Below are 21121 nucleotides of genomic sequence, written 5' to 3'. Positions count from 1 at the left end.
GCAATTGTTTCCAGCTCCTTTAGCTTCTCACAGCAAGAAGAGGGCAGTAGCCTCCTGCTGCCCAAAGCAGCAGTGTGGGCATCTGCCCTGTACAGAAGAAGGGACAGGGCTCCGTGGGCTCCACCAGGGCTTTGCCACAGCTTTCATGCTGGTTGGCAGGTCATGGTGGAGAAAGGGCTGCCTGGTTACAGCCCCGATTGCTCCAGCCTCCTGCAGGCAGCTGCTCCACAGCCAGATGCTGCCTCAGCTGCCCTACCCTCAGGCTGCCCCTGCTTCCACCCAGCACCACCACTACAGCTTGAAATGCCATGGCTCCCCGAGAGTATTTGAAATGCAATAATTAGAATTTAAAATGAGAAAGCAAATGTTGTGCTCTCCACATCACCGCTTCCTTTACTTGTGATTTTGCTTGGATGACTTGTTTTGATTGCCATGATAATTATGTATTTCACTCCTACCCTGCATTGTAACATTTACGTTTTCTCTACTATGTGAAGAGCACTTAATCTTCAGTTTTTCCTTTTTCCTTATTAAAAAGGTCTTTAATAAGGAATCTTCCAGCTGTGCAATAAGTGAACTGGAAGTTCTGAGAAATAGTTTGCTGTATCAGATCTGTGGTTTGCTATCTCTTTATATAGTCCAAAGATCACACATTCCACCTACAAACTTAGCCACAGAAAATGAAAGCATACTTTCAAACATAAATTTTTAATATTGGAATAAGCCAGTTGGATGAATACAAATCAGTAAGTAATCATTTACTGTTATACATATTAACAGAGCCAAATGATTAACAGACATATTAATAGAGGCAACTGATTAAGTTTTCCTCTTAATGGCATATCACAGAGATTTTTATTTTTACCCAATTCCATTTTGTACGGATAGCAAGAAATATCTATACAGCAGTGAGCCTCCTTCGGTCTTCTTCGTCTTCCCCCAAACTGGTCTTTCTGTAGGTCTAAGAACAACCACCTCCCCCTTTAAGAAGCCTCGCACAATCTCCAAAAGCAACTATGGTCCCCAGAAAGAGCTCTATTGCGCTGAAAAAGCATAAGGCATCCACTCCCTCATCTCAACTCCATGTCAGAAATCTGTCCCGGGGGAGTGGGAGAAGGATTGGCAATGATTTAATTAAGAGTAAAATCAGGTAAACAAGGTCAGGAACCTCTACATTAGGGCAACATGAAATTAGCCTGCATCATCTGGGCTGGAACACCCACAAACCAGATTCTGGGCTACACCAACGCTGTAAGCAGGCTAATGGAGGTTGTTGGGAAGTGTGCCCTAGTGTAGACTCAACATCAGAGGAGTACTGTAACTGTAAATCCTCATTGTAGTGATAAAGGACCCTACTGCTGCAGGGGACAAAATGCGTACTCTGGCTAAATGCCCTACCAAGGAACAGGTGAATCCATAGTCATATTACCACTTCATGGATCGACACACACAAGCTTACCAGGTTTGAACAGTTTTTTCACTAACAAACTGGCCATGAGGACCATCAGCATTTGAAGGCAAAAGGGCTAAGTAAACTGGGGTCTCAGCCCCTTCATCTGGCGATTTAGGGGCTTTAGGACCTGCCATGTCTGTTCTCACCCATCCAGGACAGCAGGCATTGAGAAGGATGTGGTCATCTTTTCGTTTCTCACTTAACATCCGGGCTTGAATTCTGGACAAGACAGTGACACCAATTTTGGATACCCCATAGGCAGTATTTGGCCAACCCTCTTTCTCATGCACATTTTTTTTGGCATCTTCCACAAACTTAGTCATGAGTTCCACTAACTCATCCTCAGTGATAGTGTTGCTGCGAAACTTCTGCTGTAGTTCTCCACTGCACTTTCCCAGAGCTGATGAACTTACCATACTAGAGACATTCACCACCCTACCTGGCAAAAGAGAGCAAACACCAATTACTTTTACATACATTAAACAAGACCAGACACTGAAGTGGGCTTGCTCTACAGTTACATATTTGCTACTTAGGTGAATACCTGTAAAATATTTTGTGTGGGCTATTTTGCAGAGTTTCTGGCAGATCACTGTGCTGACAAGTGTTTCTAGTGAATTTCATCACAGAGGGTAAGTTAAGGTGTGAACCTGCAAAAGCTTTCTATCAAACTTCAGGTATGCTTCCAGGAAATCACCTGGTACAATCTGTAGGATGTTCATGGTACTAAGTGGTTTTCTCAGTAACGGCAGCCATACTTCACTCTCAAAGTGCTAGTGGAAAATATTCTCACTTCTGCAACAGCTCAAATAAAGTGCTGTGAGAATATACCTCAAAAGCCCCAGAATAGTACAGAAATCAACAAGAGCAATCTAGTTCTTAATGCAGAGACCCCATCAGCTTGTTGACAGAATGCATGAGGATTTACAAATGTCAGCATGCAAAACTGCAGTAAGCTATTTATCTCCCAGCACTTCAGTACAGAATAATGCATCAGCTGAGCCAGTAATTCACTTATTTCCAAACTTATGTTGTGCTGTTTCCCTGTTTCTTGCTAGCTTACAGCCTTTCAGATGATGAACTAGGGAATAAACATGAGAATTTAGATCTTAAAAGCCAGAGAAATTAATCCTTTCTGTTAATGACTTTATTAACACACTCAAAAAATACAGCAAGATACACTCCTCTTGCTATGGGGCAGTGTGTATGAGAGACTGAACAGGATTTACCAGCTAATGAAGACCAAAATTCACGTAAGACTATTTCTCTACTTGTTAATGCTACACTTACCATAAGGCTTCACAAGAGGCAACAATTCTGTGCAAGTATTCCTGGTTCCAAAGAAGTTTGTCTTCAGCGTAACCTCAGCTTGGACCGCAAACGGAGTTGTGTCATGCACTTACATAAGCAAGGGGAAAAAAAAGGAGCAACATCATTAACACTCACACTCTTATTAATGAAAAGACCTCGCTTTGCAATATTACAGTAATAATGAGTTAATTATGTTTTCAGCTCTCCTTAGCTGAAGGGTTTAGCTTTGCCCCAGGAGAGCTAGTTGTATCACTCTGTAGAGTCATTTGTCAACCCACAGGCCATTTGTCTTTCCGCCTTTCATATGGATGAGACAAGGAAAGACTGCTCTCACAGGATCTTCTGCCCAACCTGCTCACTGACCTGCCTGTACCTACTGGCACCCAGCACACAGAGTCTGTGCTACTACCACCACATTCAAGTGCCCTCTCCTCTTAAATGCATAGCACAGCACTTTGCCACAATCCTGACATACCAGGCGAGAGAAGACCAAAACGGAAAATCTGCAATTTAGGATGTTGCCACTAAAGGGGCAAAAGTTAGACTATCACCCCAGTACTAACATCCAACAACAAGGCAGACAACTGCTTCTATATCCCAATTCTTACATTGCCACATCTTGGGTTCTTAGCTGGGGCTTGAAGCTGGAGCAGTGTCGAACTGCAACAAACACTATAAAAGCTTCTATAAAGATTGCATGGGTAAGATTTAGTGCATCTTGGAAAAACAAAACAAAACACCTTCCTCCCCTCCCCCCCAAAACGATAACCACCCCAAATGAAAACCCAAACAAACAAAAAAACCCAAACCAACTCCAAAACTCATAAATACTCATGTCATAAACCATCCCCTGAACTGACAGATCTGTGCTAATACAAGAAAAGGAGTGGGAATTAGCAGCTAGGAAAGGGAGCTGATTTAGGTAAGCATAAGCAGATATAGAACTGCACTGTAAGGGTATGATTTCATCAGACAGAATTGACAGCTTGCCACCACCAAAAGTGGGGTAGTATGTGCCATCAGCTGACAATCTGTCTTAGCAATAAGCCATATGCAACCTCCACTTTGAGAGGGAAGTAAGAGTTAAAGCAACAGCATTCCTCCTCTTCTGCTACAGGCTCTCTTTCTGGCATGAGGAAGGCCACATACATAGATTAGGTAGGTCTTCGCTTGTCTCCATAGCCCAGACCTATGTTAACTAACTCAAAAGAAAAGCAGTGTCAGGTCACTTAATATTCAACACAGTTGTGGTTTTCTTGCAAAACACAGCTTTAACAACTTACTCATTTATACCCTCAAGCAGTGGGCACTGATGGCATCAAGTTTTGCAATCACTTGCATTTAAATCTGTGACATGAAGCCAGATCATGACCTATTGCAAGAGTTAACGAAAGTGGGAGAAGAGACTAAAAACCTACACAACTCCAAACTCCTGATCCTGTATCTACTTTGGAAATGGACAAAAGCTTTCCTATATTCCAAAACCTACTCATTTGTCTAACAAGATACATTGCTTGTAACATCTAATAGATACTCCCTTGATTTAACAAATGTTATTAGAATAACTGTTCTCACAGAAGCTCATCCACAAGGCAACCCACATGTACATAATCATCTTGTACAGGAACAGTTTTTGCTGGACTATCTGTAGTACAGCACAGAACCAGAACATTAAGTTAAATTTAATGGCAAATCTAATCTTTGACAGCCAGCAATAACACATAATGCTACACTAAAGAAAGGAAAGCATAAATTCTGGGATGATAGCAGAAACTTGGCGAGGCAAGAAGCAAGCTTGGGTAGAAAAGCCAATCTCAGAAGCCAAAATTACAACCATCACAGCAAGTTCTTACACAGATGTTAAACCTTCTAGCCTCTGTGCTAGATACACAACAACAGTTACAACTGACTTCTTTATCACATTTCTTAATTGTATGAGCTACTGACGACTCATAGTGAGTTGTCAGCTTGAAGCAAGTCTAGGCTAACATCTAGAAGCAACATCTGAATGGAAAAATCCATGATGTAGTAAAGGAAGTAACAGAAACTCCACTGCTCACACCATTTTACCTATTTACCTGTTCGGTGGCTCCATGATAATAAATCTTCGTGGTCTCACAGATGAGCTCTAGCAAATCTTGCTGCAGCAATTTGAGGAGTTTTTATTTCATATGTCCTGGTATCCACCTTGATGGAGGCTACAGCTGCACAGTCAGCACCAGAAACAAACACCGTACTTCAATTGCCTAGCCTCACTCCAGCTCACTGTCAGTAGTAGGTTGAGCTAAGGCCCTGATTATAAATAGAAGGAATACTGGTCTGAGCACTCCCAAGGCTTTATAAATGATAACTACAGAGATACAATCTTTTAACTGTTGCTGCAAGGTTTTAACACCTCTCTTGAGATCCTGAAGCTCAGACGACTATATTGAGTTGCCCCCTGCTGAGCTTATCTTGGAACACAAGCAACCTTCCTGCAAAGTATCATGCAAAATATACAGAGACCACACTTCAGAGCACCATTGCTGCACTCACACTACATGAGAAGCTTCATCTTCAGCAGCAGGTGAGGTTTGATCCATACTACCTGACAGGCCTCTCTAACTCATGCTGTGAGCAGATGAGTCAGCACAACACTGTGTTTGAACAGTTACATGTCCTAACTGGAGACTGGATAAAGAGATTTAAAAAACAAAAACAAAACAAAACAAAAACAAAAACAAAACAACCAAAAAAATCCAAGCAAGCCAGAAAATATGGAAAGAACAAGTTTGTACTGGTAGGAAAACGAACTAGTAGAGCAGATCGTAAGCATGACTATCTGGAGCTAACATGATTCTCAACTTGTTTTCATAAATGCCTACAAGGATAATGCACTCTTCTACCTTACAACTGCTGTGTCTTCCTCACTTTCCCTGCCTTCCTGTTTACTAGAAGATGGAAGGGTTACATTCTTGCTCAGCACAGCAAGGTTTAGGTTAACAGATCCATAGGTAACTGAAAGGCCTGAAGTAAAGATGACAATATCACCCAAGGCCAAAAGTTTCTTTTTTTATCAACTGGAATCCTTGAGCAGATAACGCATAGAGCAAAGCATGAGCTTTGCAGAAGAGAGAAAACACACGTGACCCCTGAGGAACGCGGCTGATATTCACAGAGATGATGGGTTCCCTTAGGTGTGGCAAAACCCACGGGCACTGAGGCACTAAACACAACTCTGGCCATGTGTACTGTGTGCCTAAAGTACTTTCACGCTATGTGATGCAAATACAGTACTCCAGGGAAGCGTCTTTACATGCACAGTTAGCCCAACAGATGCTAGAGGAAAAGCCATTTCACATTGCCCTCTCATCATGCTTAAGGCAACAGCTTGCCCAGCCAAAAAAGTAGCATGCCATTTTACAGAAGTCCCATACAATAAGCTTTGTAACATCTCTGGTGATCTACTACACTTCTCCATACAGCTTTGCGGTACCTTGTACTATCCCAGACAGTGTGCTTCCTTACCTTTGAAAGCAATCCCTGCATTGTTAATCAGCACATCCAGCCCTCCGTATTTCTCCTTCAGGAAGTCACGGAGAGCTCTGATGCTCTGCAGATCATCGATATCCAGCTGATGGAAGAACGCATGCAGCCCTTCCTCCTGGAGCTTTTTCACTGCTTCCTGGCCACGGCCAGGGTCTCGGGCTGTCAAGTACACATCCCCTGGGAACTGTCGGCATAGAGCCCGCACAACTGAGAGTCCGATCCCTTTATTGGATCCGGTCACCACAGCCACTCGTACATTGGACATAGCTCCTGTCTGTATGTATGTCAAAGTGACATACATTCAAATGTCATTTGCAAATGCAAAGTGACATTTGCAAATAGCAAAGAAGAAAATTTCACAGTCAGATGGACAAAGATGGTTATCTAAAAATGGATGAAAGCGTTTTTCTTTAAAATCCTATATAGACTTCCCCTTTGATTTATGTAAAACTACATTAGAGTACCACTAACTTACTAAAGTCGCATGAGAAATACACCTTTGACTTTACCATTTTGAAGAAAGCCTAACCAGTAATTGGATTTAAAAAAAAAAAAAAAAAAGTCAATGATCTTCAGTATTAAGTTAACTTTTGATGGGAGTAAACTCTTCTGCACATACACTTTACAGCAATACCATTTCCTTCTTTTGAGGATATTCAGCTGGTTCAGTTCAAGCACTGATGCAGCCAAAGCTGAAAAACCCAGGCTCAAAAGAAGCGGGAGGAGTAGCTTGATCTTCAAGTGTCAGTCAGGAGAACTAATTCTGGTGTTTTAGAGGGAAACAGCAGACCACAGATTGACTATGGACGTTTATTCTGTACAACACATCAGACAACTCTAGATACAAAGTCTGCTTGCCCCTTTTTTTTTTCCCTATACATAGTATATTTAAAAATGTATCCCCCCCATAAAAATAAGTTTAAAACGCTAGGTTTGCTCAGTTTTAATTGCTACCTCCCTTCCAAATTGACTTGTAACTATTAGCGGTAGACATCCAGCGAAATCCTAATCAGCTCCTGCCCAGCTACCGACTGACTTGCCCAGGGCCAGGAGCCACCCTCCTGGTTCACCCCCGCACTGCAAACGGGCACGTTTCACTCTCCGCCACCTCCTCAGGACCGGCTTTTCCCCCTAACGGGAACGCAAAGCACACCCGCCAGCCGCCATGAAGCCCGGCTCCTCGGGCGGCTCCCCGCGGGACGGGGACGGCCCCAGCCGTTCCGCGCCCGACAAAGGGGCCGAACGCGGCGAGGAGCTGCGGAGCGGGCCCGGCGGGGCAGCCAGCGCTCCCTCACCCACCTCCAGCACAGCACCTTCCCCTCGCTCCTCAGCTCTGCGCGGCGGCGCAAGGACGAGCTCTCTGCTACCCGCAAACACTCGCACACCGAAGGTGCGGACGCGAACGCAGTTAAAATGGCGGCGGGGCAGCCCCGCCTCCCCCGACCGGGCAGGGCCGAGTAGGGCGGCAGTGGTGTGGCCGGTGGCGGGCAGGCGGCCTATGAGCCCTCCACAGCAGGTGGACCGGTGGCGGGTGAGTAGGCGGGGGACTCGGGGCGCCAGGCAGCGTGTCGGCTTTTGCTCTTTCCCCCGTCACTATTCCAACCCGGGAGGGAGTCAGGAGCTGGAGCCGCTCTGTTGGGTCGCCCAGGGGAGATGGGGTTTCTCGTTACTCTCTTCAGCATTCACTCTCTTAAAATGTGAGGGGGCACAGGCTGTCCCAAGCGGTGTTGCCTTCGCTCGGGCGGTTCGGGGTTTTGTCTGTCAGAGGGAAGGGGCAGGGGGTGAGGGAGGCCTGGTGTGCGGCAGAGCAGCGCCTGGGCTTCTGGAGCGGTTCCTTTCCCGCTCGGGCGCCAGCACCGGGTGGGCTTGTGCCGAGCTGGAAGGGGAGGTGCTCTTAAAGCAGCCTCCTCAGTCCCGGGGGACAGGGCGGCTGGCGTCCTCCAGCGTGCCGGTAGCCGGGGAAGGCGGCCTTGGCGGGAGGAACCCGTGTGCTGGCCCGTGACCCCAGCGTGGGGCAGCGCCCCCGGTCTCAGGCACCGCCTAGACGTCCAGGGTTCAGCTAAAAGCAGTATTGACGAGGGGAACTTAAATGTACATTTCAGGAACAGGCTGAAGTTTAAGCAGTCAGGCTGATGCGGTGCATCTATCGCACGTGCTGGAGGTGTTGAGCTGAGGTGTAGAGTCACAGCATTGTGTAGGACTGGGGTGTTTGGGGGTGTTGATGTGGGGTAAGATTGTTTCCTGCGGCGTATGTGGTCAGGGAGCTCCATTTTGCTCTTATTGTTATTTTAGAAATAAATCATAGAGTCATAGAATGGTTTGGGTTGGAAGGGACCTTAAAGATCATCTAGTTCCAACCCCCCTGCCATGGGCAGAGACACCTCTCTCTAGACCAGGTTGCTCAAAGCCGTGTTTAACCTGGCCTTGAACACTGCCAGGGATGGGGCAGCCACAACTTCTGATGGGGCCCCAACAACAGGGACAACCTGTTCCAGTGCCTCACTACACTCATAGTAAAGAACTTCCTAACTTTTAATCTAAATCTACCCTTTTTCAGCTTAAAGCCATTCCCCCTTGTCCTGTCGCTACATGCCCTTGCAAAGTCCCTCTCCAGATCTCTTGTAGGCCCTCAAGCTGCAAAGGCTGCTTATGCCAATTACTTTTCTATAATTGTATTACATTTGCTGTTTGAAAACTTTTAGTTCTGTGCACATAAACACTAGTGTCTCATTTCCAGTAGAAGATGATGGCCGTGCCTTGGCCAAAGTGATGTTTGGAGATAAAGGCTTCCCGTCTTCCCTCAACCGTATTACCCACCCTTGTTCAGAGACTTGCTTGTAGTATGTTTTCTAAACTTTAAAGAGGCAGCTTATTAAACAGGCGGTGTTCTAATTTCTCTTATTGAGATTAACATGCATTTGAAAGGGGCGCTTTACATATTTGTAAATAACTTTTTTTTGTTTTCATTCAGGTTGTCTAAATAAGGCAAAATCTGTTACTTAATATGAAGAAAAGCAGAGGCCGGACAGGCCGAAAGAGAAGAAGAAAACACTTGCAGAGTTTGGGTGGAGGTACTATCTCTGGAAGTACTGCTAAATAACAAAATAACCAATTGTTTGTCAAGATGTCATTTTATGGTATATATTTGTCAAACATTTGTGCTTTGAAAATAACATGCATAAATGTTAGCTTTTTCTATGCCAATATTCTAACATCAGTTTACAACCCCAAGAGGAGCATGGAGAATATTGTGAGCTCTCTTTCTGGCTAGTGGCAAGTACTACATTATTCTTAAATTCCTTGACCCTGAAATATGCTGAATAACTCCTGCAGTTCTAAGAACTCCCAGTGCTCAAAGGCACCAAACATAGTAAGCTAGTTTGAGGGGAGCCTTTCTTGCTATTCTGTTATCATAGAATCATAGAATGGTTTGGGTTGGAAGGGACCTTAAAGATCATCTAGTTCCAACCCCCCTGCCATGGGCAGAGACACCTTCCTCTAGAGCAGGTTGCTCAAAACTCCATCCAGCCTGGCCTTGAACACTGCCAGGGATGGGCCATCCATTATGATGTGCTAAAATGTTTTTCTGACTATACAGTAAAGTTTTTCAATTTCCTTTATTTTCTAAGTGAGTGTTATTTAATAGCATGAATCTCCTCTTTTTTTATTTTTAGTCAACTGCAGTCACAAGCTGGAATACATTAAACTTAAGAAGTGGCTAAAAGACAGAGGATTTGAAGACAGTAATTTAAAGCCAGCAGAGTTCTGGGGTAATGTTTTAATTATTTATTGGTGGTACAAAGTTTTGATTCTTCTAAGAATCTTAGATTTCTGCTTTCATTTTGAATCATGCACCTGACTGGCATAGGAAAAATGTCAGTTACCATCAGTCTTTTGAGGACTTTTGCCCAATGCACGTGAATGTCGTTTAGCATAAACAAGTAGATACGGAGGCCTGAAGTAGTGTAAACTGTTTCTTGTAGAAACACGATGTTGTATAAAACTCTTGTGTGAGAATACTCTGGTATGCTGCAAAACATGTGCACCTATTCTGAATTCATTGTAGAAATCAAGATTTTTCAGTGTTAGTAGCACAGTTTCAAAGAAGAAGTAATATCTCTTTAAGCATTTCCAGTATCAGAATCTAACCCTGTTATCGTTTCTTCATCTTTTTTTTTCCCCATGCAAGCTCAGCAGATCTGGTGATAACACATAAGTAAATGATACTAGAGCTGGGGTTCACTTAGTACTATTTACAGTGAAGGTATATACTTGTATTTTTAATCTTTAAGTAGATTATGTTTCAAAAAGTTTTGAAATATTAGAGAGTAGAAATACTAGGATGAATCAGAGAAAAATATTATGAATAGAAATTGTAAGGTTTAGTTAAAACTCTGGAGCCAACAACAGCAGCTAGTGATGAAAGATGTCTTTAAAGAAAAAAATGAGAAAAAGAAGTTGAGTAATTGCTAGAACCAGACAGCAAGTATTGCAAGGGATGGACATTCACAGGCTGCTATACAGTGAAAAGAATCAGAACAAAGAAATGTATCTGGAACAACCCATCTTTTATGATTTGTATGAGGTAATGTATGTTTTTTTAGAGCTTTTCCTTGCTGACCTGTTAATTTATTGCAGGTTATCATAGTCTCCTGTATTTTACAAATATACATATATTTAAGCAATTCTCTTTGTTCCTGCTTCAGGTACAGGAAGAGGACTGATGTCAACAAAAGCTCTTCAGGTTAGTAATGTTGATTCTAATGAAAGAGCTTGCCAAGTTCTTTTGAGATGTAATGACTTTTGCAACAAGTAAAGCTCAAAATTCCAGACAAGGTCTTCACAGTCCCTGTTATCAGTGTAATTTCTGGTCTAATATCAGAATTTGCAGTGTTGGCATATCCATAGGATGATGTCCTATGTATACCCTGAGGGCTTGCTGGATGAAAACATTCCTGTACTTGTTTACAGAGATTCAGTATGTAGTCTAATGTTTCAGTTTAAGGCAATCAGTGGCTAACTGAAATCAGAAGGAGCTGGCCCCTTCCCTTTTGTATGCCTTCTCCCTCAGCCCACAGGCTCCCACAACTTCCTTTGCACTTTCTGTAGCAGTCTTCCCCACTTGTATGGCAGGTTGCAAGCTAGACAGAAAACTTTTAAAAATAATTGTTAGCTTTGCGCCTTCAAATCTCCCATCTTGGTTAGTGCTGGTACAAAGGGAAGAATGGCATATCAGGGAGGGGGATGGAGGAAAAGGAGGGGTCTTTAAGCAGCATTTATCTTTAGATTATCTTAGCCATAATGTAAGTCCACAGCTTTAACCTCACTTTGATGGTGTCTTCTCTGTTAGTAGACCACCTAACAGAACAACAGCTTGGCAAACAAGGTCAGGATAGACACGACCTAAAGTACCCCTACCTCATGCTGCTATGTTGATAGAAGTACAGCTGTTTGTGAGATCTACTTTAAAATATATCTCAGTACAAAGAAAGTGAGTAGCCAGACACCAAACTTCTTGTGAGCAGCTAACTTTCTGTTGGTGACAGTTCCTACTGACTGCAGTCGTCCTCTTTCACTGGACTGTGACTGTCTTAAAACCATGCTAGTTTCCATTAAGTTCAACATCACGTCTCCTTGCTTCCTGACATTAGTGTTCTCTAGGGAGTGTCTCTCTGTTGAGAAATCGTGTAGTAGCTGAGTCATGTACAGTTGACCTTTACTATTCTTTGTATGTTGTTTTCTTTTCTCTCCCTCAAAGGCAGGGGATCTGATTATCTCGTTGCCTGAGAAATGCTTACTCACCACGGGCACTGTCCTTTGTAGCTGCTTGGGAGAATACATTATGAAGTAAGTAAAAGGTGACACTTCATGGATAAGCTGGCTTTTACCATTGGTTGCTCATTAATCGTCTTACGTGGTGGTAGGGCTTTAAACTGCACACCCAATCTTGTATGGCTATTGTGCATGTGGAATGCTCAGATAATAAGGTTTGGACACAGAGCATCCCCTTTTAATTAGGCGGAGTTAGAGTGATGGTACAGACTAGAACTTGACCTGCCTCTAGAGCCAGCTTGGACCTAAATGTCAGTTATGAATTTGCAAACGTGCTTCAATAGGAGGAGGAGGATAAAATGGGGTTGCAAAGCAGTCACGCAAGCATAGCCTTTTAGAAAATTTGGAACAAAGACCTATACTGGACACTGAATACTTGTTATGTGTCCTAAAAAAACCTGCCACCCCCCAAAAAAACCCCAACCCAACAGGTGACCCTGAAGTTGTTAGTAAAAAACAGCTTTTATAGACCCTTTGAAATCATCAAAAAGACTTAGAGATGACCTACAAAGAAGTGTAAAATAGAACCCATTTATAACATTTAAAAGTACTAGGAGAGACATAAAATACTGCTGCATCCATTTCCTATCTCACCTCTTTGTATGTGCTGTGTTGGTATTTTTATTCTGTTTTCCAATAGATGGAAGCCTCCTGTATCTCCTTTGATAGCACTGTGCACATTTTTAATAGCAGAGAAACATGCTGGTGAAAAATCTCTATGGAAGCCGTATCTTGATGTTTTACCGAAGACGTATACTTGCCCTGTTTGTTTGGAGCACGATGTAGTAAGCCTTCTCCCTGAACCTTTAAGAAAGAAGGCTCAGGAGCAGAGAATGATGGTCCATGAGTTGTATGTGTCTTCCAAAGCTTTCTTCTCTTCCCTGCAGCCTTTGTTTGCTGAGAACACAGAAACTGTTTTTAACTACAGTGCTCTAGAGTGGGCTTGGTGCACAATTAATACCAGGACAATCTACATGAAACATTCACAGAGGGAATGTTTTTCTCTTGAGCCAGATGTTTATGCATTGGCACCATATTTAGATTTGCTAAACCACAGTCCAAATGTTCAGGTAAGAAGCTGAAAACAGATCACTTAATTTCTTTATTTGCAAATGCACTATCTCAGTACAGTATGAATTCAGGTGATGGAATAGGTGAGTCTGGACATCGGTGAGGGATCTCATAGTGGGAAAAATGTCTACTGGGGACATATGCAAGCTGAGTGCTCATGGTTATAGTATATACCTTGGAGCTTGTTTTTCAGCCCAAAGTAGTTGAGTAAAGATGATTCAAATGTTTGAGTTTATGTAGCAAAGTTAAAGGGAGAGCCCACAATGGCTGGGTGAGATTTGCATCCAGGGTAGCTATGGGGAAGAGCCACTTGTAGATATAAACCTACTCTGCTCTCCCAAAAGGCTCAGCTCCTGAGACAAATCTGGAGTCATATGGTTCCTGTGTTACTTCACCTCTGGCTGAAGCCTTTGAGCAGCCTTAGGAAAGCGTACAAAGTAGTCCTACTTCATGCCAGGGACTGTGTGCCAACACAGAGTTGGGACAGCACGAAAGTGGCCAACTCTGCATGAAGCCATCTTTATTTGTGGATTTGGGACCTCTGTAATAAATCTAGAGTTGGTGGTACACCCTGTGGGGTAAGGTTTTGATGTATGTTCTTCATGCTAACGGATTGCCTTTTCAGACATGTGTAACACTATCTGTTTTCTTCCAGTTAGAGAAGTGTTCAGTACTGTTGGATTTTAATATTCAAGGTCTGATTCCTTTTTCACCCTGTCCTCCTGCCAGGAGTAAAACCTTTTATTTTTAACTTTGTGAAGGTAAAGGCTGCATTTAATGAGCAGACAAGAAGCTATGAAATTCGGACAAATTCACAATGCAAAAGATATGAAGAAGTATTTATCTGCTATGGGCCTCATGATAATCAGCGACTGCTACTAGAATATGGATTTGTTGCCATCGATAACCCTCACAGCAGTGTTTATGTCTCATCAGGTTGGATTTATAGGTTGTCTTGAAATTGAACGGCACAATAGTAGAGAACAGAGCATGTGAGCATGTTAATACTATCTGTATTCAACAGGAGATGTCAGTAAAAGGGGATAACTAAAGGATAGTGAAGAAATTCACACGCATCCATATACATAAATGCACAACATGCACAATGCATATTAAGATTTTCTGGTTTTGGTTTTTTTTAAGTACCGTGAAAATATTTGTATTTCCAAGAAGTGGAATAGGGTTTGGTGCCACTTTTAACTGCAAAGAATTGGAGTTTTAAAATTGAAAGTGTTCTTCGATAACTTTTCCTTTTGTAAAATTGCAATTCTTAGCAGCATATATGTAGAGATTCCAAATGGATGTCTTAGATTGTGCCATTGACTTGAGGATTGAAGTCCTGATCCTCACAAACTAAAGTTACTGACGGTGGTTCGTAACTTCAGTTTCAGTCAGGATTTCCATTATAAGGATATAATCCTGGAGATTGCTGATGGCTTTTGAGAAGTAGATAAATTTTTGGTTATGTTAAAGTTCACCAACATTGTAGCAGGTTTTGATCTTTAGCCTGAAGCTTCTTGTAATAGATGATTGAAATGTCATTTCAGAACTGAGGATTGTGGTTTTCTTCTACATGCCATTTATTTAAATATCTAAAATGTGCTTTTATGCAGATACTCTCCTCAAATATTTTCCACCACTGGACAAGCAGAGAAATGCAAAACTTTCCATTCTGAGGGATCATGATTTCTTAGAGTAGGTATCTGCAGGTTTTTATTTCCCTTTGAGATTTCTTTTCGTTTTTTCTGAGAGTCAAATTTTGCTTTGAGTATCAAAATTCAACATAAAATAGTATTTTTTATTTTTTTTTAAACAAACTGATTTGCTTGCTAGTTGTAGAGAACGTAGAAGTGGTAAACACAATATCAAAGCTTGACATAGGTCACAGGCTGTATCTTAAAACCTGTCTGTGGATAACAGCAGAGTCATGGGAGTCAAGGAGTCCTCTAGTTCCAAAGAGCAGATCTTCTCTTCCTGACATATCAGGAAGAAAGCTATGATGCTGTCAAAGATCACCTATACTTTCTGCATCAAATTGCTTTTAACTTTCTAGAAACCTGACCTTTGGATGGGATGGACCATCTTGGAGACTCCTTACTGCCCTCAAGTTGTTAAGTCTTGGAGCAGATGAATTGTAAGTTTCAGTACTCTGGATATTTAGACAATGTGCATGTGCCATTTTCCTTTATTTGCATTTTGCTGGCTGTGTGTGAGATACTGGGACAATTGTTTTGTATCTCCCGTGTCTATCTCATTGACTCCAAGTGAGAAGTGAAAAGAAGAAAGGCAGAGAACACCATGTAACGTAAAGTCATTGTCTGTTTGCTGCTTTGGTCTTTTGCTTTCTACAAATACCTCATTGTTTTCGCTTTCTATTTTGAGAACCAGATATTACTCTAAGGTTCAGACTCCAGGCCTTTATTCTGTTGGTTTAATGGGACTTTAAATGCTATTGACCTTGCTTGATTTCTTTGAAGCATGTGTTCCACAGACTACTTCTTAAATTCTAAGGCCAAGTAAGTTGCTGAAGTTTATCTCCAGTGACTGTCAGTGCAAGTTTGATCATTTGTTCCCAATGGCAAATCTGCCTCAAAAATGTTTACCTGGGATATGCTTGTAATCATAAACAAAACCAAACATTTTCTCTTGTCCAAAGCTGTTTATGCTTTGAAGATTTGCTGCTGAGTGGAATAAGTTGATTATAAGAACTAAAAATAAATCCCTATGATAATGGTTACAAGCCCAGGTGATGTGAAGTTTAGCAGAAGCCATGCTAATAAGTTCTGGGTGAGTAGCTTTTTGTCCTCACTAGTACTGCTGAAGTTGGTGGCAGCATGGCAGAGCAGTGAAGACCAGAAGCATTGGCCTAATTGCAGGCTGTGGCTTTAGCTGAAAGGGCAGGGGTGGAGGATTGGCACCACTGCTCCAGATCATTAAATCTCTCTTCCCTTTTGTGTGCCTCATCAGTCTCATAGCTGAATGCTGTGTGCCTTTTTCACGTATGCTAACCTTAAATGCCTTATGCCAGTGATGTTATTCTTACATTAACCATATGTTTATCATTCAGCTGAGGAATACATCAAATGATTATGTGTTGTTCAAACATTTTGGTTCTAGTACTTGCTGGAGGAGAACGCTGCTCGGTGATATAATTTCAGCCAGAAATGAAGAGCAGACTTTGAATGTAACAGCAAAAATATGCCATTTTTTAATAGAGGAGACACAGCATGTCCTTTTCCAGGTAATTTGACTGGAAGAAGAAGGTAGCCCAGATTCCTTTCTTTCCTAACATAAATGTACAGTAGTGTGATTTTTCTGGGATGAGAATAGAGTGACAGAGGGAATTGACCTCACTGAGGTGGTGTAGGACTTGTTTCCAGGGTGACTGACAGCACTGAGTTGCTAAGCAGAATTTGTGGCTGCAGCAAAGAAAGGAACCTTGTTAGAAAGCCCTATGAACAAGTGAACAGTATTTCACTTTTCTCTGCCTACATTGTCATTTGGTTTATTGAGGTTACCTCTTAAAAGAAAATGCAGACTTGTATGAGGTGGGTACATGTTGCAGGCCTGTGACAAGTGCCTTGTTGCAGAAAGTGAAGTCTGTGTTCATTAAAGCCAAATGAACTAATTCTGTGAGAGAGGTCTGTGCTCTTAGAAAAACAGTCTCTCCTTCCTTTCTGAATTCTGGCAATGAAGTGTGTACTTAATGTTAAGTTGGATAGCTATCATGGAAAAGGGTTATTAAAACCACACTTTTGTAAAGGAAACTTGTCTATGCACAGAGTAGGAGGTGAATCTGGTCTTGAGCAACATCTTGAGGATAGTATGGACTTAAGAGCATGGTATCAGATAAACATTTCCCTTCCCTTCCTCTCCTTGTTTTCCATCTGCTTCCTATCCACATGGTGATTTTACACCCCCACCCTTCTTTCTTTTTCTTTTTTTTTTTTTTTTTTTTTTTTTGTTTCTCTTATGGAAGATTTAAAAAAATACTATTTTGACATAGTTCATGAAATCATTAACATGGATAAGCTTTCCACTAATATTATATTCATGTCCAGTATTAAATAATCTAAATTTTTAGTAATTTCATCACATTTGTATAAACTTCAGATTTCTCAGTTGAAAAGGAGCAAAGAAAACCTCAAAACCCACCTGGCTTTGGTAGAAGCGCTGAGCTTGGAAGACCTGAAGATACTACAAAAATCGGCTGAGATTCTTTGTAACTTGAGTATGGCAACAACTTGACTTATCTGGACCTGTGGCTGATTGGAGCTGGTTTGCCATGGATGTGCCTTGCTGACCTGTTTTAATGGATCTGAACAGCAAAAAATAATGTAAAAATCATCAGAATATGCTTAGTTTTGATTACAGAGTCACACAGGACCCAGTCTTATTTTGTTCTTTGCTGACCTTCTTCAGTAGTACAAAAGGTTAGCCCAAATGGTAGGGGGAGAGCACAGGTGGCTTTCATCATATGTCATTGAAATTATGGCTGCTGTGAGCAAAGCAGCTTCTGGGGTGATTTGAGCAGCCCTAGGACTGTGGGCTCCAGCAGTCCTAGACTTTACAGCTGCCTGTGTGGCTAAAGCATGGATCACAGGGTCAAGCAGATACTCCTCAGCATGTATTTGAGCTCTGGTGCTTGACAGAGAGGTAGAGGACAGAGCCATTTATATTTGTCCTATATCAATCCTTTGCCTTTCCTCTGCGTGAATTTCCCTCTTTTACTCTCAGAGCTCCCTCCAGACTCACTAGTTTATGTTCTGGCTCCTCCTGCTGGGAGTGGGAACTGAAAGGATATATCACTTTGAACTGTTTCTTGTTTGGAAGACCACCCGGCAATTAATTCTGTTTCCACTCAGTTCTGATGATCACATTGAGAAATGTTCCTATCCTGTCTATAAGGGGATAGTCTAATGAGCTGCCTTTCAGTATTAGTTCTACTTAAGTAGGGAGCCTGAGCTCCCGATGTCGTTCAGAGAAGAGAGACTTCTTCAAAGGGCATTTGAGGGCAGGACCCTTATTTAAGCTGTACAAACTTACTTTATAATCGTGATTGTGTTGTGTTTATTTTCCATTTTGTGGGGAATTGCATTTCATAGATGTTTTTGTTACTGTTTTTAGCATTTGTTAAGAACTGTGTTTTTAAGTGTTTATTTTTTAAATAAATCGCTTCATTTTCTACAAGACCTATTTTTGAAATAAATGAAATTGTATACAACAGTAAAGGCATTCTAGATAATGATGTAACTTAAGGAAAAAATGCAGCAAGTGAAAACTCTTAAGTATTCAGGCTTACATGCACTTTCAGACTTTCTTTGGTATCTTGTGAACAAGAATGTTATTGTGTAAACTTGCTTGGATTTGAGGATTCCATGGTTTTTTTTTAGTCTCTGTATTTGGGACAGGAAATGCCTTGATACTTGGAGCTCTGAGAAGGGCCCTTCCTTACCTACAAGGGTATGCTGGTTTAGCTTCAAAATTCTGCAGAAACTGAGAAGTGTAGCTGTTTGCTGTTTACTCAGTTTCCAAACCCAAAAGTTCTTGGTTTTGAGGTGCCATCTTCATAATCTCTTCCTAGAATTAGGAAGTTCTGAAAATAAGCTTTTTTTTCTGCCTTGTTTACCCTAATACACTGTCAGGCTTTTTTGTACCGTTCATATGGAGATGCTGATAGTGTGTTGTTACTTTACATTTCAGAGCAGAGGGCAGGGTGAATGGGTTGGGAGAGGAACTGAAGTGCTTTCTGGAGCTAGAATCGCATTTATTACATCCTTTGGGCCAACTTACTTTCATATTTGCCTAAATTGTGGTTTTAATCCCTGCAAGTCACTTAGTACCATATTTTATAGTCTAGTCAGCCCCATTCTGAAGTACCTCCTGGGGTGAGATGCCTCTCTGGATTTGGGGATGCAGTCTCTACTAATCTCACCAAGGGCAATTCCCATCAGCTTCATGAGGATCCTTCTGTACCACTGAACCTGTCTACAGCAGAGATAAGCAGGGCTGAGACTTGGCCAGTCATTTTGATTAGATCTGCAAAAAGGTCTACGCAAGTCATGGGTGACATGAAGAGGGCGGATGGTGACTGAGCATTCACAGTGCAAGAAGTAAGGGTTTTCAAAGGAAGCTTGAAGAACTCAGGTTCAAAACTACCAGAACGTGGTAACAAATCCATTGATGTTCATAAGGGACATGGATACAAATGTTGACATGGATACAGAGCACAGAATACCCAGAAGACGAAGCTGTTGGCAGTTAGCAGCCAGCCAAACAACTTTGGTGTTATGCAGTCTCCTGATCTCAAAATAGTTCAAGGCTGGGAGGATATTGACGGCAAGTCTTATAAATGCTTGACCTGTGCTTTCTCTATAAAGGTCTTGGTGGACACTGTGGGAAACAGGGCACTGGGCTAGTGGGATGCTTTTCTGAACATGTCTGCAGTTTTGATGATTACAGTTGAACTGCTTGACTTCTCACTTTCTTTTAATAAGAACTTTTTCATTCTGTAAGAACAGATGTGTTTCACACTTAATAATTTTATAATGAGATGGTACCAGAGTTAAAGAAGATAAGGATATTTCTTGTTGGATTTTTTGTTTGGGTTTGGTTTTTGTTTTTTTCTTTTTATTCTGGAGATGGCTATTTTAAGAAAAACTTATGTCCATTGTGTCCTGCAAGATGGATACTAGTTTATTTGCTTCAGTACAGCATTACACACTACACATTTATACCAGGTGATTTGAATATGGGCTCTACTTGTGTAACTCCTACACATGCTCCAGAGAGTGTAGGGAGGGCATCTGGCAGTGCAGGAGAGCAGGCAGTATGACCTGCTTGTCTGTCTCTTGCATGTAAGCACAGCAGTAAGCCCCTAGCTTTACCTTAAGCAATGTAGCAAGTGTTCTGAATAGACCCATGTGTGTTTAATGTCAAAGAAAAAATCCTGCCTGAATAAACTATGGAACTGGAACTAGTGCTTTTGTAACACACATGAGTAACAATGGAGTTTTAACAGGAATAAACCAGAGTAACAGGTCATGATTCAGCATTTATGTATATATATGCCTAGTCAGCAAAAGCTGAAATTCTTTTTTGAATGAAACCTAAACTATGTTCAAGACAGGACATCCTAAGCTAGGCTAAGAGCTAGGGTGCCTGAGGAGGTAACCGCACTGGGAGTGCTCTCCAGCTGTCTTACAGAACACTATATCAAGTTTTCAAAGAGTGAAGATGCTTCCTCTCAGCCTCTAATTTAGCTAGGGCCCCTTTGAGCTGCAAACATCTTAATCGCTTAGTTTTAGTGATGTGCTGTTAACTTTTGACTCTGGCTCTCTGTTAGTCTAAGAAGGGATTTAGCTGTGATCTCAGTGTGGAAAGACATACTTTATTTCCCTCTGTATAAATTTCCTTTCAGAGTGTATAATGTGTAAATCTCAGCAATAGTAGGAATAAACCCTAGCTTTTTATCATTAGCTATACAAACTTGGCATAGACCATGGCAGTGAGCTAGATTCTCTTCTACTTTATGCAGTGTTACTCAAAAAGAGCGAAAGTAGGAATGTATTCTGTGACTGTAGTGAACACACTGGGCTTGTGTAGGTGCAATGAGAAGTTTTATTTCTTGTGACAAGAGAGTGAGGCAGGAATAGCACAGCTTGATTTGTATTTTTTTTGGGGGGTGTGTTGATTTAGTGCAGTCTGAAGTCACTGAAAAATGATAAACATGAAACCTCATGACAGTATCTTTCCTGTGTCAATTTATGTAAATACAGCATGGATTTTCTTTGATCTAGAGTGAGTGGCTTCTAGTTTACAGTTTTCTTCAGCTGTAGTGTGTGGAGATCATCCATCATTGCTAAGTGCCTTCAGACCTGTCTGTTTCAGGACAAGATAAGGGAGTATCAACTCTCATACCCTGAT

The 21121-nt window shown here is 41.8% G+C and overlaps 3 protein-coding genes across 8 annotated transcripts in view; 1 reads left to right on the top strand and 2 right to left on the bottom strand.

Annotated features, from left to right (window-relative positions):
• The window catches only part of DOP1B (DOP1 leucine zipper like protein B), a 59225-nt gene extending 56394 nt beyond the window's left edge, over positions 1 to 2831 (bottom strand). Inside the window, exon 1 of the mRNA XM_030477202.1 lies at positions 2744 to 2831. The gene's annotated coding sequence lies outside the window, so the exon portion shown is untranslated. The remainder of the gene's footprint in view (positions 1 to 2743) is intronic.
• LOC115604276 (carbonyl reductase [NADPH] 1-like) lies at positions 638 to 7798 on the bottom strand. 3 transcript variants are annotated; one of them, XM_030477221.1, is made up of 5 exons: positions 7592 to 7666; positions 7266 to 7269; positions 6272 to 6588; positions 2744 to 2851; positions 690 to 1892 (listed from the first exon to the last, which is right to left on the bottom strand). In XM_030477221.1, exons 3-5 carry the CDS (start codon positions 6555 to 6557, stop codon positions 1456 to 1458), a joined length of 831 nt encoding a protein of 276 aa, XP_030333081.1. In that variant the 5' UTR covers positions 6558 to 6588; positions 7266 to 7269; positions 7592 to 7666; the 3' UTR covers positions 690 to 1455. The 3 variants fall into 3 exon arrangements, with proteins under 3 accessions (XP_030333083.1, XP_030333082.1, XP_030333081.1); XM_030477223.1 differs by lacking the exon at positions 7266 to 7269 and having other exon boundaries at positions 638 to 1892; positions 6272 to 6566; positions 7592 to 7798; XM_030477222.1 differs by lacking the exons at positions 7266 to 7269; positions 7592 to 7666 and adding an exon at positions 6909 to 7190 and having other exon boundaries at positions 638 to 1892; positions 6272 to 6589.
• On the top strand, positions 7592 to 19973 carry SETD4 (SET domain containing 4). 4 transcript variants are annotated; one of them, XM_030477219.1, is made up of 12 exons: positions 7708 to 7823; positions 9264 to 9363; positions 9967 to 10062; positions 10999 to 11036; positions 12051 to 12139; positions 12765 to 12909; positions 13012 to 13194; positions 13957 to 14131; positions 14809 to 14890; positions 15249 to 15329; positions 16313 to 16436; positions 17309 to 19973. In XM_030477219.1, exons 2-12 carry the CDS (start codon positions 9297 to 9299, stop codon positions 17441 to 17443), a joined length of 1215 nt encoding a protein of 404 aa, XP_030333079.1. In that variant the 5' UTR covers positions 7708 to 7823; positions 9264 to 9296; the 3' UTR covers positions 17444 to 19973. The 4 variants fall into 4 exon arrangements, 2 of the variants coding, with proteins under 2 accessions (XP_030333079.1, XP_030333078.1); XM_030477218.1 differs by having other exon boundaries at positions 12765 to 13194; XR_003990207.1 differs by lacking the exon at positions 12765 to 12909 and having other exon boundaries at positions 7592 to 7823; positions 13012 to 14131.
• The last annotated feature ends 1148 nt before the right edge of the window (positions 19974 to 21121 follow it).

Source organism: Strigops habroptila, chromosome 2 (genome assembly GCF_004027225.2).
Source record: "Strigops habroptila isolate Jane chromosome 2, bStrHab1.2.pri, whole genome shotgun sequence".
NCBI lineage: Eukaryota > Metazoa > Chordata > Aves > Psittaciformes > Psittacidae > Strigops > Strigops habroptila.
Note: the sequence above shows the minus strand (reverse complement) of the source record. Positions and strands in the feature narration are given on the sequence as shown.

Bases quoted from the DNA above. Each gene is read 5' to 3' on its own strand.
- LOC115604276 (XM_030477223.1), bottom strand. From the start codon at position 6,557: ATGTCCAATGTACGAGTGGCTGTGGTGACCGGATCCAATAAAGGGATC. The intron at 2,852-6,271 runs GTAAGGAAGCAC...TGCTTATGTAAG, and splicing joins TGCAGGGATTGCTTTCAAAG to TGCATGACACAACTCCGTTT. The intron at 1,893-2,743 runs GTAAGTGTAGCA...CTCTTTTGCCAG, and splicing joins GCCTCTTGTGAAGCCTTATG to GTAGGGTGGTGAATGTCTCT.
- SETD4 (XM_030477218.1), top strand. From the start codon at position 9,297: ATGAAGAAAAGCAGAGGCCGGACAGGCCGAAAGAGAAGAAGAAAACAC. The intron at 9,364-9,966 runs GTACTATCTCTG...TTTTATTTTTAG, and splicing joins CTTGCAGAGTTTGGGTGGAG to TCAACTGCAGTCACAAGCTG. The intron at 14,891-15,248 runs GTAGGTATCTGC...TTAACTTTCTAG, and splicing joins AGGGATCATGATTTCTTAGA to AAACCTGACCTTTGGATGGG.